The sequence below is a fragment of the Calonectris borealis genome, chromosome 16 (genome assembly GCF_964195595.1).
Source record: "Calonectris borealis chromosome 16, bCalBor7.hap1.2, whole genome shotgun sequence".
Taxonomy (NCBI): Eukaryota; Metazoa; Chordata; class Aves; order Procellariiformes; family Procellariidae; genus Calonectris; species Calonectris borealis.
The window spans coordinates 13955275-13973378 of NC_134327.1; the positions used below are offsets into that span (position 1 = coordinate 13955275).

At 42.6% G+C, this 18104-nt stretch overlaps 2 protein-coding genes across 10 annotated transcripts in view; one reads left to right on the plus strand and one right to left on the minus strand.

Moving 5' to 3' along the window:
• Window positions 1–1042: 1042 nt before the first annotated feature.
• On the plus strand, window positions 1043–2644 carry LOC142089463 (urotensin-2 receptor-like). Its single transcript, XM_075166052.1, is given in 3 exon segments — window positions 1043–1622; window positions 1625–1828; window positions 2190–2644. Coding segments are annotated over 3 exon segments (1239 nt in total).
• Window positions 2645–5245: 2601 nt separating this feature from the next.
• Window positions 5246–18104, minus strand: part of SMURF1 (SMAD specific E3 ubiquitin protein ligase 1) — a 45867-nt gene continuing 33008 nt past the window's right edge. For 5 of the 9 annotated variants that reach the window (XM_075165370.1, XM_075165368.1, XM_075165365.1 and 2 more), the window contains 10 exons: window positions 17013–17159; window positions 15543–15747; window positions 15184–15287; window positions 13336–13450; window positions 12203–12381; window positions 11203–11340; window positions 10711–10831; window positions 8994–9195; window positions 8089–8173; window positions 5246–7336 (listed from right to left, as the gene is read on the minus strand). In XM_075165370.1, the coding sequence (XP_075021471.1) occupies window positions 7237–7336; window positions 8089–8173; window positions 8994–9195; window positions 10711–10831; window positions 11203–11340; window positions 12203–12381; window positions 13336–13450; window positions 15184–15287; window positions 15543–15747; window positions 17013–17159 (1396 nt within the window). In that variant the 3' untranslated portion in view covers window positions 5246–7236. Of the gene's footprint in view, window positions 7337–8088; window positions 8174–8993; window positions 9196–9571; window positions 9805–10710; window positions 10832–11202; window positions 11341–12202; window positions 12382–13335; window positions 13451–15183; window positions 15288–15542; window positions 15748–17012; window positions 17160–18104 lie in introns of those variants that run through there. The other 4 variants (XM_075165369.1, XM_075165371.1, XM_075165364.1 and 1 more) reach the window with 2 other exon arrangements.

An 18104-nucleotide genomic window follows, 5' to 3' on the forward strand; every position in this document is an offset into this window, starting at 1 on the left:
TCAGGGAAGGGTGCAGGTCCCCTATGGGGGTGCTCTGCCATGGGGGTTCAGGTCCCTTATGGGGGTGCTCTGCCATGGGGGAAGCGGCTCAGGTCCCCTATGGGGGTGCTCTGCCATGGCAGGGGGGGACTCAGGTCCCCTATGGGGGTGCTCTGCCATGGGTGGGGTCAGGTCCCCTATGGGGGTGCTCTGCCATGGGGATGGGGGGGCAGGTCCCCTATGGGGGTGCTCTGCCATGGGGGTGGGGGGGGGCAGGTCCCCCCTGGGGTGCTCTCCGCGCCCTCGCTGCCTGCAGACCAGGGCGGGTTTACTTCCCCCGTCACCAGCGTTGCTAATTCAGCCCAGAAGCCTGGGTGAAGGCAGGAGCTTCCATCTCCCACGTGCGCCTCCTAAGGACCGAGCGGGCCCATGGACTCTTCTCTCCTGCCTGGGACCCTGGAGCCGCCTCCTTCCCGGCACCGGGGCGGTGGGGGCTGGTTCCCATGCCAAAAACTCCCCCAAATCCAGCAACCCTTGTGTCCCCCCTGCCCGGCCATGCGACAGAGCAGCTTTGGGGACAAGACACCACTGTGAATTTTTGATGACATCAATTTCCCCTTTGATACCTGGTTATGGGGCGCTGAGCCCCCCCAGGGAGGGCGAGGGCTGGGCCACATCCCCCTCCCGCGAAGCTTCCCAGCCTGAGGCCGAACTGCTCCGCAGACCTGGAGAGACCTGGGAGATGGGGAAAAATAAAGAAGAATAGTAATTAAAAAAAAGTCTCATCTCATCTGCACTGACACACATTATGGAAGGAGCGGGGCTGGGGTCCAGGGGCAGCGGGAAGGGCTGGTGGGCGGCTGGGGCATCCCAGCATTCCTGCGGCGAGGGCAGAGGGACAAACCCCCCCTCCGCCGGGGCCGGTCCCCCCCACGCGTGGGGACAGCAAATGGCTTTTCCAGGCAGCGCCAGGGAGAGCGGCGCTGGCCGGAGCAGGGAGCTGCGGCTGCGGCTCGGGATTTCCCCCGGAGGAGCTCCCCGGGGCGGCTCTCGGCGAGGGAGGATGGAGCCGAGCACGTGGGTCTCGGTGCGCTGCCACCCTGAAAATGCCACCACCCAGTCCAACACCTCCTCCGAAAGCGCCAACGACCTCTTGGTCACCTCCTTCCTCGGCTGCATCCTGGCCACCATCTGTGTGGTTGGGGTGGTGGGAAACATCTACACACTGGTGGTGACCACCGGCTCCATGAGGTGCACCCGCTCTGCGTACGTGTGCGTCGTCGCCTTGGCCCTGGCCGATCTCCTGTACTTACCCACCGTCCCCTTCCTGGCCTGCACGTGCTTCGTGCGGGACTGGCGCTTCGGAGACCTGGGCTGCAGGGTCCCCTTCAGCCTCGACCTCCTCACTGTGCATGCCAGCATCTTCATCCTCACCATCATGAGCACCGAGCAGTACCCGGCCGTCGTCAGGCCTCTGGACACCCTGCGCAGGTTGAGGGACAGCCGGTGGGCGGTCACCTGCCTGGTGTGGCTGGTGGCCTTCCTCCTCGCCCTCCCCACCATGATCCTCATCCTGCACACCAGCCACCATGACAGGGTGACCAAGCCACCCACCTACCAGGTGTATCTCACCGTCCTCTTCAACTCCTCACCCCGGGCATCATCATCTGCTGCTTGTACACCAAGCTGGCTAGGACCTGCTGGAGGTCCCAGCTGGCTGTTGTTCTCGGGATGGAGGAAACCAGCCGATGTCCCAAGCAGAAGGTCCTGTGTATGATCTTCAGCATCGTGCTCGCTTACTGGAGGGATATAAGCAATACGATAACGCTGTGGCCGAGGCTGGGAGAGGGTCCGCTGGGCGTTGTTTGCATCACCCACCCAGCCAGTAGTTGCGAAATTGCAGAAGGGGGTTATAAATTTATATAACCCCCTTCTGATCTTGTTTGGTCTTGTTTCAAATTAGCATGATTAGAAAGAGAGGCAGCACCCTCTCCTCCCACCCTCCGTCCCCCACCACACCTGAAAGGATTTCATCTGGGATTATTTATTGGCAAAGCTTTGGGCTTTTAGTTTTATCCTAAGCCACAGTGAAGAAAGGTTGAACAGGGAAACAAGAGGGTTCAGCTAGGCATCAAACTGTAAAGCACCAACAGAAAATATAAAGAGGTTTGCTTGTGAATTAAAACCCATTCTGCCGTGTCTTTTTAAAGTACATACTGGTGGGCAGGGGCTGTCTTCTCCCAAGCAGGCGGAGTGCCCGGGACACAGGGGCATCGTCATAAATCAGAAAAGAAACTGCCACTACAAGACCAGTGCTCCCGCTCATAGCCTGGCTTTCTACGTCCTGCAGAAAGAGGCAGAGACTGGAAAATTTAACTTGAGGAATTTAATTGACTTGCCAAGCTTCCATAAAAAAGACAGTCAATTACTTCAGCACTATAAGATTTCTTCAGAGAAATATGAATTTTTGATCATGTCTTCAAAAAGTTCACATAGTGCAGACGTCCTACAGCAACCCCTCTACAGCATACCACATCCACTGGAGCAGACTACAGGGATCCTCTTTTCTCTAGGCTATGTCCGCATACCAAAAGGATACCAGAAATCAGGAATACTTCCCAAAAAGTATTTATTAAAGAAAAGACAAAGCAGGACCAGTGTTTGACAGAGCACTGAAGGACTGACAGCATTTCTTGCTCCAAATCATCAAGCAAAAGTTGTTCAATCCCTGCTGCTGGCTGAAATAAGGGGGTGGGCGAAACCAGCTCCCCAGTCCTTCGCTCGTTGTATGTTAGTGTATTTGATCACACTGTGAAGTTGCTCAAAGAATAAAAAACATTATTGAATTGTGTCCCCCCCCCTTTAAAAAAAAAAAAAAAAAACAAAAAACAAAATATGCAGAGATTAAAGAAATCCTAGCTTTCAGCTTTAGAGAGCGAAGGCTCTGCTGCAGCATCCACCGATACCGAGCACTGAATGATCACTGCCAGCACCGACCTCAGACTCGTCTTTCTCCACTTGCAAAACAGTACTAATTAGAAAAAATACAGGAAAGCAGAGATTCATCAGCATTAATCTTTCTTCAATTCTCATTAAGGGGGGGGTTATCAGGTTTTCCCTGAAAACTGAGATTTTTCCAAAAATAACAGGACAAATAAAGTAAAAAGGTTAAGACTGGAAATTAATCAGTTAAAGAATGAATGAAATGAAGTGTTCTACCCGGAAAGGAGTAGTTGTATCTGGGCAGTCCCTATAAATCTGTTAAATCAGGTGCGTTTCCGTACCTCGTGCACTGAGTTAGCTACCACAACCACAGTCCCACCGCAGAGATGCTGGTACCCAGAACAGCGGGAGCCAGTTTTGTGAGAAAACACTGACGCTCAATTTTCATGAGCCCAGTCACTGCCAACACCACGACAGCTTCATCACACTGAACTCTGGGTCTGTCAAACAAACGATATTTTTTTTTTTTTTAACCTTCCTCAGTACTTTGTAATGCTACAGAATTTTTAATGACAGCAACCTTTTTCTGTTGTTGCCGCCTTTAACACTCTGCCTTTATCCTCCACCCCCCTCTCCAGCTAAGCTGAGCACGGCACAACCAGACTTTAATTACAAGCGTATCAATTTGCCTGTGACTTCCATAAATATTTTAACAAACAAAATGGTGGATACCAAGATTTTAAAGTTGTGAGTTTATTGCATATGTAACAAAAATGAACATGACCTCCTGGGTCCAGCCTACTATACAATCACTGTTTATTCCAGCTGGTTCCATAACCACATTAAATAGAACTAGTATTTCTTTAAATACTTTGATTTAGACATAAAATGAAACATTAGTGTACAACTTTCACAAAATAAATCTGCAATAAAAACAGTGGGAAGAATAACAAGGATAGCAGCAATACTTAAACATGACATTACAAAATAATAAATTAAAAAAATACATTATAAAGTGGTTGAGGAACAAAAAATTAACAAATTAAAAACAGATCCATACTGCGATTCTGGGAACTTGCTGTGCCACACGGCCCTGAACCTGGGCACTGGCCCCAGAGGGCCCAGTGGCTGGATCACTAATTTACAAAATCTGTTGGATTTCATAACCACCTCGACTTGAACTAAGTACATACTGCTGAGCAAACGCTGATTTCACCATCTGGAGCTTCGAGCAGCCTTTTGGAAGCAGGGTCTCGTCTAACATAATGCCCAAGTTAACGCTAACATTCATAGAACAGCCTCGTTTCTTCCCGATTTAAAACACGAGCGAAGTGGTGGTTTCCTACATCCCTGAGCATATAGTATAGGCTGATGAGCAGTACCAGGGCAAGCACTGAAGGTCTGTGCCAATGGACCAGCTTTTAGGTTTGCCTTTAGGACAGGAACAAAAGACAGTACCTTGTATTCCCTTCAGGTCAGATCCAAGAGTATCCGTGTACAAGGTGGAACGTGTAATGACAAAATGAACACTTGATGTTATTCTTTGGGCAAGTTTGAGAAGTAACAACCAGTTCAAGTGCTGGCAGACCAAGTGGGAATGAACACACAAATTCAGACAGCTGAGGTTATCCGAACAGCTCCCAAGACCTCAGAGAGTCAATGGCTCAAGCTATGCAAACTCTTGTTCGCATTTCATCCTTCCCTGGCCTTGAAACCAGCCGTAGGAAGAACGAGCCATCGCTTAAAACCCATTCTGCCTCACTTCTCTATTTTCCTCCATCCATCCAACCAGCTTTAAGGCCTGCCTCAAATGCATGTACAGAACAATACAAAAAATGTCTTCATCGTCGCTGAAGTGGCACAAAATTGCAAAGACAACAGGATGGGAGAGGTGTGAAGCTGTTTAAAAGAGAACCGAAACAACTAAAAAGACAGCGCCCTATTCTCGTTACTGTCAGCATGGAGGAGGTACCTTGACAAGGGCTTTTAAATACAGCAAAAAACAGACGGACTTTTCAAAACAACAATCCTTGCCTATTCTTATTTTGTGCATTCAATAAAACACTGACCTAGCAAAGACATTAGGAACTATCATATGTCAACTGTGTCATTGACATAAAGCTACTTGACCTATAGATCTCCAAATCAAGGGCCTTCACCTTCACCTTGCTTGGTTCTTACTGAGCCAGTTGTGCTGCATGTAGAGCTTGCGTGATAGGATTTTTGTTAATAGTGGGCTTTAGTATCTGGTTTTTTAAACTCTTTTAGTGAAAAATCCACATGAGACTGCATGCAAAGCTTTTGGGCAATAATCCATTTTGCGTTTTTTTTCCTATCTGACTGGTTTATTGCACATTCAAACGTACTGAAAGGATTCAATATACTCTATGAACAGGTACGACTTCACAGCCATTTTGAAAAGCCAGGGCTGTGGGGATTCTGCTACTCAGCCCAAGACCGTACAGATGCTTCTCTGCAGACAGTTGCGTTTCCTCTCTTTTCTGCAAAAGTCACATAGTTTCATTTACGTCCCAACAACCAGCACTGCAGAAACTGGTCCCCAAGTGCCAAAAGATTCCTACAGAACATGGGTCTAAATACGCCTCTCCTGTACAGTCTTGCAGGATGAGCATCTTTAGCCACCCCGTGCAAATCTCACAATATGGTACAATTTTACACCTCCGATGCAATCCTTATTCCCGACAACAAATCACAAGAATTATGGTCAATGGAAAAAAGAAAACCACAAACAAACAAAATAGAGATGCCAGGGTTTTGACAAGTGTCTACTTTCTGTCCTATCACAGTTTAAAGCTATTATCAAATTCAATTAAAAAAGACAAAATAGAATATTCCAGTAGACATCATCTAAGAACGATCTCTTACCCACAGCTGAATTTCAATGCACTATTCCATAAACATAACATCTGTTAAATGTTTCAGTAATGAATCTCTCTAAAAATCAGGCTTGCCAAAGAAAAAAATCCTACACAAGCAAGTCTGCTTTACTTAAGTTTAGACATATTTGATAGATAACTGGGTCTTTCTGAAGCCGTGTTACTTGTTAAAATACTGTCTCATCGTGGTGTGCAAACTGGAAAAAATGTTAGTGATTCAGGTATTTGATTTGCTTTTGTTTCCCCTGGGAAGTCATTTTAGCAATGTGTTAGAGAACAAACCTTTCAATATTAGTTTCAGATATTTGAAAAAATAGCCTTATATGGCTCTCTGGAGAAGTTTTCATCCCTACAGAACTGAAGTCATAAATTCTTCCAATAGCTTTCCATAACATTTAAAATGTACTCACTATATAGTTACCCTTTTACCTCAACCTCCAAATAAACCTTTCCCAAGTCGAAAAAATTCAGAACAGAAGTCTGCTCTGTTAACTTAGCTTTTAGCCATTTCCATGTGAATCTTAGAATTTGAAGTCACACAAATACCTCTCGGGTAAAACAGTGGCACAGAAATCACAGCTTTGGGATTGAATAGATTTTTGTCCTCTGTCTCCTTCTCACAAGGCTTCTCTGCAAGGTACTTACATCTGAACAAATTACGGAAAGTAATTCTGCAGGAGGAAATCATTGTTTTAATGTGCAAAACAATTAGATTTCAGCCAGGACAACCAAAAAGAAATCATACAATACCATTTAAGCTGTCCCAGATTCCTTCACTTTTCTCAAGGTGAGCCACAGCTTCCACTGGGAGCTTCCTGCTAAGGCAGAGCTTGGATTTCTTTACCTTTCAGTTAAGCGTTCATATGGAGGTATTTTCTGCTAGAAGTTTACTTTTTAAACAGGTGTTTAAAATGTGCAATGCAAATTCCAGTGCCAGTCAGACACTCTGCACTCGCCGGACTCTACAAGGGCTCAAGCTTGATTTAAGACAAACTAACCAGTACACCTACCAGTTGCAAGTCCTCAGCAAATCAAGCTCATTCTTAATTACACTTTGATTCTCCTATTAAAAAAACCCCACAGGTCACTGACCCTATCACAATATGTGTTACAAATCTAGCAGAATATCCTGTGTAACCAAAGCCAAATGCTGAACTTGGCTGCATTTCGTTTTATGGTGGATGGAAGAAGAGGGAAGGGGTTATTGTAACAAAGGGGAGAAAAGAGAGTTGGAAACCACCAACAAAAGCCCCTACCCCCTCCCTCATCCACCAGCGGCGGAAGGGAAACAGCCCCATCTCTAAGTTGTCTAGAGTTCCGATGCTTCAGACAGCTTAGCAGGAAGTTCACAGCAAGCTTCTTCTAGCTTTTGATTTGGTGGTCCATGAGCTAGCATCTGTTTCCTTTGGTTGCTTTTTCACTCCACAGCAAACCCACATGTCTCTTCCACAGCTGTCAACAGCTTCTCATAAAGCTTCTCGTATGACTCATAAGGCGGAATGTCAATCCGGTTAAAGCTAGAGGTAAAACAACAACACATTGCAGCATATGAATCTAAAATTCAACATTTATTGAAAAAAAAATCTAGATCAGCTATATATAGATAGAATATGTAAAAATCAAAGAAAACCTCAGCCACTTCAGTGGCCAAAGGAGACAAGATAAAAAACAACCGTACTTCTGCAGCAGGAACGCACGACTTAATAGGGCAGTGTTTGGGAGGAGGAGGCAGGTGGCAGATGCAGGAGACTCGCAAAGAAAGCAAGACATCAGACAGGCGCACTCCCTGCTCTGCCTGCAGACAATCTGTGCCTCTGCTGAAATGATTTCCTGTCTCTGATAGGGTGAGACTTCCGTACAAGAGCTCAGTTCTGTGTCTATACTGCACCAATAGCACATTTTTCCTGCATTTTACATCTGAAAACTATTCTTTGTAACCCTGGATGAGGGCTCATTGCTGTGAGTCATTTCTCAGTGAATACTTTTGCTGAACATGTAGAAATAAACTTACAAACATCTCACTATCCAGAATAATCAACTCTGGGATAAGTGAAAACCACAGAAAGTATAGAAGACAAATCAAGCTATACGAAGAGAAGTCAATTATTTTGTTGGCTGCAGAGTACAGATATTTCCAAGCTAGCAGAGCACACTTGGATTCATCTATGCATACCACATGGCTAATCCATAGCTGGAACCAACAGAGATGACTCCTTTAAACCAAGACAAAGGGAAAGCGAGCACTGACATGAGAATGTTTGCAGCTTACCAAGTGTGGGCTTTTGGAAGGTTGTCTGTGTTTGCATCTATTAAATGGATGGTAAACAGTCTGGGTCCTGCAGCGCCTGTAGAACCTTACAGACAGACATTCTAGTTAATGCACTTCAACAAAACATCATTCATGCACACAGATTTTGCTATTTCTAAAAAGGCAAGAGAGAAAATTACAGTTCCAGCTGCAAACATAAGTATGTCATAGGCTAAATCTGTAGATCAGATTTGCAGCTGATGAAGGGATGGCAGAAACATTAGGGCTGTTCATGACAATGGATTTGCAGACCAGTATTTTGGAAAGCTGCTAAATGCTATATTAACAAAGTTGCACCTTCAAAAATGAAAAGGCTTAAGTCCAAGAAGGTTTTCTTTATAAAACAGAACTATGTATTTTCATTTTGAACATCCGTTTACTGTCAGCCAATGGATGGAACGTTACCAGGAGAATCACAACAGCCTAGGACACTGCCACCTTTTCCAATGACAAAAATTGCAATTTTCAGGAACTTGTTTTAAAGTCTAATGATTTGTTGCCAAACAATGAAGGGAATACAATTTTCATGTGAAAAAGTTGTTCGGTCAGCTCTACAATCATGTGCGTGCTTGCATGCAATTATTTTAACAGTCCACAGAGTTGTAGGAGACTGATAAGCTAACACTGACCCCAGTCAAAGTGCTACAGAATGACAGATTGACCAGCCCCTATCTCTATCAGCAACGGCTAAACTGTTCGCCATCAGCAGAGCTGCTGACAGCTGAAGAACTGCTCTTGGGATCTGAAGTTTGTAAGTGCTTGAGTTATCCAGTAGTACGCTGATATTCTACAAGGGGCTAGTAAATACCATGTGATTTTTATCTCTGTCTCCCACCACAGATTAACTCAGCCTCCACATCAGTCACCTTGTAAAGCCTTGAAACCTTGAAGTGGGACACGCGTCGAACCCGTCACAAACTGCAGCAGCCTTGCCCTTCTTTCTTCATCAAACGTTTCCACTGCTTGCCAGAACCACTTCACGATATTGCTATCTGCCATGCAGTGCTTTAGACGTGTGTTTGACTTCCAGTCATTCAGGTCTATCTTATCCAGCCCTCCTATGATTAGCTGTTAAAGGATTAGAAAATGCTTTAACATTCAGAGTCATTTCAGGTTTGCAGCTATAAAAACATACATCCAACTATTTCACGAAGCCTAGCATTCTTTATGCTCTTGAACCACCTTTTTGATGCTCTAAAATAGTTTAGAACAGGCAGTAAATCTCTTCGGTTAAACTGCAATGAAACTGAGGCCAAGGAGTACACTTACCAGAACCAGAATTTTCACAAGAAACTAGAGTCAGAAGCCCATTCAAGACCTGCTTTGTTACATCTATTCTACCCGAAAAGTACAGCGTATCTTTATGAGGGTACAGCAGAGACTTGGAGGAAGGCATGCCATCTGCTGCGCTGCACATCCATGTCCTGATGCGGGTTTGTCCTAGAGGTGCCAATACCAACTATGACAGAATCCTGCTCCTTTTATGGTAACATCCTAGTTGGTTCGTTGTTCCATAACCCACAACAAACTACAGAAACTTTTCATGTTTTCTGATGTTGTTTGTGAGAGGCTCTAACACAGACCAGACATATTACTTCAGTCTCTTTTCCAGATGACACCAGGTTGCCACATAGTGTAAAAGGAAGTCACTGCTGGCCATGAATCTAACCACCTCCCCTGGCAACGACAAATAAATGGCATAGAGAAAACTTCATCACTCAAAACAAAATGTGCGTCATATTCTAAATTTCCAATAATATTTCATATTGAGGATCACATTTCCGAGAGCTACCATTTAGCAGCTGCCTTTTTGTGCCACCAAGACAGCACCCACTTACACTCATTTACATTATTAGGACAGTTGTGACTGTTCTGACACAGGGAGTATTGAAAGATTTAATGGATTTTTAATCTGCCTTTTCAAGCAGCTAGCAAATGGAATGCAATAACTTCATGGGATTAATCAGTACGCACGAACGACTAGCACAAAGCTAGTGTTTCCAATACCACACATGGTCCATATTCCATAGGTTGCCTTATTTTCTTTAAAAAGGCAAAAACAGAGGAAAAATTGCTCTAACAGGAATTATTTTAAGAGGTAGCATTCTGCATCTCAGGATTAAATGAGAAGACAAATTAATTTCTCTTCTATATGCTCTACACTTCTACTTTTAGTCCCTGTAAACCATGCCCTGTGTGAATATAGAAACAACTATGCATGAAAACAGTTACTGAAGAAAACAAGTTCTGGGGTAGGTAACACATTAGGTCTTGCCAACAATTCCTCAAAGTTGCGGTACTCCCTTCCCTGCTCAGACCACCTGCTTTAAGCATTAGTCCTTGGTTAGACAACATGGTGTATTTGTCTTTCCCTGTTTAAGTAGCCCTCTCAATAACGTTAACCCAAAGAATGTCCAGAATAAACCAAAAAGGGTTTGGTTAAACAAATACACAGCTTTCTGGTATGTAAACTGGAATAAGTTTTGTGGGTTTGTTTTTTGTTTGTTTTGTTTTTTAAAATCAGTGCTTGATTGTGGATCAAATAAATTACAAAACAATATTCTACATGGATGAAACATATACCTCAAGTTCCTTCTGGTCGAAAGGCTTAAGGAGATGTTGAGGAATAAGTTCATTAAAACCTTTCTGCAGAGCCAGAAACTGTGCCTCTATTCCTCTCATAAATCGCCAATTTACATACAACCTGAGGGGGAAAAGAAAAAGTCAGGAATGATGAGCTAGATAGGGCTGGGCTTTTTATAGCAGAGCTGGAAAATGCTCGTTTTACAGAGGAACTTGTTTTAATACACACATTTTCTATTATGAAAGAAGTGCTTATCAGTTCCTTTTTCCATCAACAATTAATTACTGCACCATCAACAAAAAAAACAAAGTACAATTCACAGCTTCCCAGGTGTTACAATAGGGCATTGTGTGAAAACGCTCATGTCATTTATGACTTGAGTATTTCCCCCCAAAATACTTATTTCATTAGTTTCACTATATTAAAAAAATTAATCTGTTTACTACCTTCTTTCCACTATATTTGCAGGATATATTTTTGTTCTGCAATACCTGACATATTCTTTTTTGTTCTCTTCTGTCACTGGAATATTCCTGCCATTTGGTTTGAGTTCATGCTGTAAAATCCGCCCAAAAGCATTGTGTTCCACACAAAAAGTATGGTCCAGAACCGGGGTGATATCATTCTCTCTGACAATGGAAAGATAAAAGGTAAACTTAGTATTTTTGATATTTAGGTAACTCTCAGTGGTGATGCTGACCGTTTGTTTTTTGGAACACTTAGTTAGTCTTCAGGATAAACCTAGTCACTAGCCATCTGCATTTCACACCACTAGAGAAATATTGCCACAATCACCAATTTCTGTATAGCTTAATGCATGTTGAAGAGCCTGACCAGATATGAGTCATCTATCTAATTCTAGTAGTACTCACAATAATGAATTAAACCCTGTATACACAAATGCACACACACATATATATATTCTATTTTTATATATATTTTTATATATATACACACACAGAGCAATAAACTGATCTGCTGTCATGTATCAGTGTGAAGCACAGAAGAGACAGCATGCAGTGAATTTCAATGACTTCAATAACTTTAAATACAAAGCGGAGTTGAAGAGTCCCAAAGCTACACCGAATAGTGGATTTTGTTCTGACCTGTAAGTGTACAGAAGCCTAAATTAATTCCATTTATTTCCTTTTTAATCAAAGTTTGTTTTCTCTTGAACAAGACTGTACTTCCCCTCAGAACTCTGTCCTGAGTTTGGATTTTGATACTGTGATATTCTACCGCACCCATGCAACATTTAATAGTTTAGTATCTGCTTTGCTGCAAGGAGAGCTAATACAGAGTTTGCAGTAAGAACTTTTCCTGAAGTACCTTGAGCTTTCTGAGATAGAAACACTAGTTTAATAATTTTGTACAGATCTCCCCCATTACAAGATTTTTTCAAGCATTTTCTATAAAGCGTTATCTCATTATTGCCAACATACTCTACCCCATCTTCTCTACAGCAAGGCAATATATAAATACAGTACTCACAAGATCCAGACTAAACTTTTGTGTAATTCTGGGTCAACAGATTCCAGATCGGAGAGCTGAATGGGTTTCCCCAGAAGCTGTTTGTAAAAGGGAACCGTGAAACCCCCATTGATATAGTGTCCATGGAACACAGCCAAACCCATTATCCGACCAACAAAATGGAAATAAGACAAGTGGTCCTGCAGGGAGAGGAGAGAAAATCAGGCAGCGGGAAGACACTGACATCTTGTGGTTATATCTGCGCCGTCAGTTGTACGTTCAGTGCAAGTTATCTGCAACCCTCTGGGCAAGAGGAGCCACCGTTTTTCCCCATAACGTAACCAAGAACAGAAGCATTTAATGATTAAATGTCTCAAACAAGTCCCTGTGCATTACCTGACTAATAAATTGGATGCAAGTCCTCTAGACCTCTCAAAGGGCAAAACTCGGGAAAATCCCCAGACTCCAAGATATGACAATTCCAAACAAATTAGTTTATTCTTTGTTTAACCATCAAATTCCTTTCGCTCTTGAGGAAGCAGGCCATGTGCTCGTTTCCTTCACGTCTTTCATGTTGCTTACAAACTGACTTTTGAAAACTGAGGCGTAAGCACTATGGTTGAGATTCTTCCAATCTATCTTCCCCATCTTACAGAGCAAATGTCAGGAAATGTCACGTCAGGAAAAATTCCCCTGTACTAACACAGAATTGCTGCTCCTTTTAGGGTCTGCATCGATACAAATCCTCCAGTAAGAAAAAAAAAGCAAGCAGAACAGCTTATTGAGAAAGGGCAAGCAAGGCATACAAGCCCCTACAGTCACTGCTTGGGATGCAACGCTGTTTACACAACCACCTGCATTCACAGTGAAGATGAATTTCACCTACGTGTATCTTCTCAGAATCATCATGCATCCCAGTCAGTACTGAGGAGTCTCAAAGAAATCAGATACTTATCAAAGGATACCTCCTCTCTCATGTTTTTCATTTCTGAACAAAACCCCTCTGCTTCACACTATATCAATATGAGACTTATTTACACATCCTTATTCTGCTTTACCCTTCAGTTTACACTCTTGTCATGGAAGAACAGCTACAACAAAAAGCTGCAGGGGACATCTGTTAAAGTAGGTGTCGCTCAGAAGTTAATACTTACAGGATTGATAGAAGAGTCTGGATTGATTTGCAGCATGTAAATATTATCTGTGGAGTACTGGAAGAGTCCATAATAGGGATTCAACATTTCATGGCACAGTAAATACAACCATTCTCTGCCAAAAAAAGGAAAAAAAAAAAAGTATTTTAGAAGGGTGCAACTTCCACTTAAGTTTCAGACAACACAATTATTGTGAATCATCAAACCAGTCATCAGTTATGAAATGCTTATTTCAAAATCAGATCACCTTGTACTGCCCTCCATTTGCAGACCAAAAAGGTATGCTTAAAAACCCATAAAGTGTCTTACTCCACTCACAGGCAGACTTGTTTTAGTTTACAAGTGCTGAAGGGATTAACATCAATTACAGAAGCTATAGCAAGCTGTTGGACAACGCCATCAACAAACTGAGTCTGAACAAGACCCACTTCCAAAAAAAAAAAATCTTGATTTTGTACAGAGTTCAGATATTTGGAGACTAAGAGATCCGCTCCTCTGCAACCTGTACAGTATAAGGAAATATTCAGAAAAATCTGTTGTTCAAAATCAGCGCAATCACTGGAGGTCTTTAGAAGAGCTGTTTTTCTGCAAATGCTTGAGGACTAGAAAATCTCTGCCTTCAGCAGAGAGACCATAAGGGGCAGAGAGCCCAAACGCATTAAAAGAGGAGGGCTTAGGTAAATTCTCCCACCTCAGTAACATGCAAGGATCGGAACGGAATTAAAGCTATTTCTGACCTCCCAAAACTCACCATGACAAATACCCCTTTATTATTAAATTTGGACACCCATCCCAGGTCCAAAATATTCTGAGAGAACTATCAACTTTAACGCTCAGAAGTGGAGCAGTACTGATCTGAAAGAGTCTGCTGCAGCAAATGGGCAATTATGAAAGCCATCAGAGGAACACGATGTCAACAGCGGAGACACTCAAGGTCGCCTCAGGTAAGGCAGCTCAGAATGTTCCAACTTCTTTCCTTTGTCCAGCGACTGATTACTGAAAGACACCTAAATGGGTGGTGTCGCTTTTGTGGATTTGAGAAGTCTGTCAGTGAATTTACACAATGCATCTGAGCTACCGCAAAGATGAACATTTTGGTGATGATGTTACAATCAACTGCAGAACTTCAGATCTGATGCGACCCATAGGGAATTATTATTATTTTTAAGAGGGAGGCAAGTCTGCTCTAAAATTTTAGCCTTTGTTTAGGATTAGTTCATCTCTACTCCTGCTCCAACAGATCAGAGGACTCTCCTGAATGTGGCTGAGACATGACAAAAAGGAACCCCTGTTGTCTTGCAACCCTTTTGCTGGAAATCAGACAGGTGTATTTAACAGAACCTCTACTGTGATTTGGATTTTACTTCAGAGTCTATATGCTTCTTGAAAGACATCACAATTTGAGCTGATCACACTTTCACTTACGAAACTGGAGCCTGTTGCTGGGATCAGCACTTTCTGCAATAAGATCAATAGCCTATCCTAAACAAGCCTTTTATACTCACTGGGTAACGGTGATGAAAACAGAGTACGTATGGGGAAGACGGGAAACAAACACCTCAATGTGGCATTAATTCCAGTAACGTTCCCAAATCCAAGGGAAACAAAATAATTTAGTACCAGCCTTTGACACCAGGAGGGCTGTGGGACAACTGTTAAATCACATGCTTCCACTTTCCAATCTACCATGAAACGAAGACTGAACCTACAACCACCACCTATAAACTAGATCACAAACAACTTAAATATACCATTAAGAGATAATTTGAAAAGGAATTATATCAGCCACAGGTCACTTTAAGGACAATTTTACAGTTAAAAAGTGTCAGACAAACCCCCAAATCTCACCTTGCTACTCCTCCATAATCCAGGCCTTCCTCTCCTCGAAATTTCACCATAAGCCTCTTTTTCAAGTCCTTTGGCCTCATCTTCATTATCTGACGGTAGGATTCCTGTATGTGTATTTTTACAGACATTTTATTTCCTTCCTATAATTAAGTCTACTAAGATGCATTACTGTAATACATAGATTGTTACTCAACTACAGAAAACATTATTCTGTTAAAGTGCTAATCTGAAGCAAATTCCAATGACAACTCTGTCTTCACCATCTCTTCTGTGAAGCAGACTGCTATAGCCAAAGATCAGTTTTACTTAACTCTTGAGTTACAAAAGCTGCTAATAGTAGTAAAAAGTCAATCAAATACCTCAAATATTTCCTCTCTGGATACTTCAATGCGGCAGTGACCAGCCTGCGGTTGCTGAAGAGAGAGCTCATGTCTAAGAACTTTCAACTTTTGTACCAAGTCTCTTTCATATCTTTGTGCAGGCAACTCCTCACCGTCTTCTAGTGACCCCTCATTTGGAGCTGGCAGAGGCTGCTGGCTGGGTTCTTTTAGCTGGCATTGATGGCTTTGAAAGAAAAGTAAAATATTTGTTCTGGAAGCGTAACAATAAGGAAGATGTAAAACAATGATGGAAGAACTGATTAAGCTTCTCTAAGAGGAACCTGGAGTGAAATGTATATTCAGCTGGGTAACTTCTATAGCATCATTACCCTACATTCAGGGCCATAAGGAATACAGATATTTACAATAAAGAAGAGTTTCAGCATTTTTCAGCTCAGTTTTTGTATGGCTGTGGAAGGCTGTGGAGCATGATCACTGAATGCTGACTGAGCAGTAATTAAAAAGTGTGTGTGGTATTTCTCCCACATAGTGACAACTTTCAAGAGCATAACATGAAAAGAGACCTCTACTGGAACAAACAACAGGTTTATAAATGGAACTATTTAACAACCGCAATGAATTTTATTCCAGCTCCCTGCAAAATAAAGCTGGGGATTCTTGACACAGGGAAAGTACTGCATCTATGGTCATTAAAAGAGTAAGATGTACTTGTCCCAAATAGTTGCAGCTTCATACATTCAACTATCCTTATCTATCGGTGCTTCATTTGGGTTGTGGAGCAATGATTTTTTAGATACAGAGATTCCCCAGCCGGCTTCAAGCACAGACAACTCAGATCCAGGAAAAAGTCCAATCTTGGGCACAACAAGCACTGCCAGGCTGCTTCCAGGGTCGGTTCTGTAACAGTTCAGCTGCCTTTGCACGATGCAGAGCTTATTAAATCCTGCTAAACCTGAGCTGGCTGTGCACAGCACCAGGCAACCAGACTCCAGCTGGCTTTATACTCCTGTTGTCTGGAGCTCACGGGAGCACGAAGCCAGTTCAGGTCTAGCATAGCTAGCACAGAACTGGAACTGCTAACCCAGACAGGCATGAGCTGACTGCTGTGGAACCTCCTGGCAGACCCTCTACCCCACACCCCAGCATTTCCAGAACTGCATATTCGCTCCAGCACAGCTTGCTGCAATTTTGTCAAACCAGCTTAAAGAGAGCAGTGTTGTGCCGAAATAAGCAAGCCCTCCCTTAAACCTAAGGACTGCAAAGCATAGTAAAAACATTTTTGAAGAGTCTCTGCAAAAAGCTAAGATAAAACCAGCACTGAGAACCAATGCTCAGACCCTAACTAACTGGTTGCATCTGTTCCCCAATATTGTTATCATGCAGTTTTTCAGCCCCTCACGACTCCCCGACTGTAGTTAAAATTGGGCAAAAATAAAAGGTTCAAGAATCCAAACTTTACATTAATTATTTATCAGGCCAGTTTCTTACTTCATGATGTGATGTAGTCGTGGATCTGTGAATTGTGTGGTTCTGTTGTTATGATCTACAAAATATATTCTTCCTGAAACTGTACTTCTAACTTCCCAACCTGGAGGCAAAGGTCCTAGTTCATCACAATTCACACTGTTGAGGTCTCTTAAGAAGAAAAGCAAACAAAATGTTAAAGCACTTCTGAAGTTAAGATGAAACCAATTTACTTTCAGGGGAGAGGGGGGAATGAATTTGGTGCTTAGTGATTCTAGGCTATGGAAGTCTTACGAAGGACAGAATAGCTATTTTAATGCTGTCTTTTTAGAATCCTCAATCTAAGCAGTGCAACCCCCTATGTACGCACATGGGTAGAAAGGTACATGAATAGAAAGGTAAAACAGCAAAACACCTTCGGGCTTTGAAAGCAACAAAGCCATACAGCCTAAAAGTAACTTCAATATGCAACACCATCATTTAGGTGATGACAGGGCTTCTGAGGGCTGTGCAAGGAGGAAAAGACATTTTTTCATAGCAAAAATTTCACAGAAAAGTTCCCATTAACACTAATGTGATCCACGTGCAGAAAACCAAACAATTAACCAAAGGCCTCTGCACCAACCACTGTCTCCAAAGATCCCATAAGTTAAGAGGCTAAGGCAGCCAAATACTAAGATCACCTAGAAAAAAAAAAAATCACCTCTTTAATTAGACAAGGTTGGAATCCCAACTATTTGACTGATAAATCATTGAGAGTAAGGCTTCACCCTTCATCCTAGATAAATTTCAGGTATCATTCTAAGCGCTGCTAAAGGTAGTCACTCACTTTCCAGTAGTGTTGGAATTAAGTAAGTAGGATGTATTTATACCCAGAAAATTGAAAACACTTAAGGCCCCAGCCACCTAACAGAGGAAAACACCAAGAGTGGCAAGAAAAGGAAGGAGGAAAATCTGAAGATTGTTTTTAGACAGAAAAGCTATTGTTAAGTAAAGTATTCTCCAGACAGCTGGCATGGATTCATCTATTATCCAGGGTTGAAGACACCACTCTATATATTTCCTTACCTAAATCTAACTGTGCAACATCAGTATAAATGAGTAAACTGAGAGGCC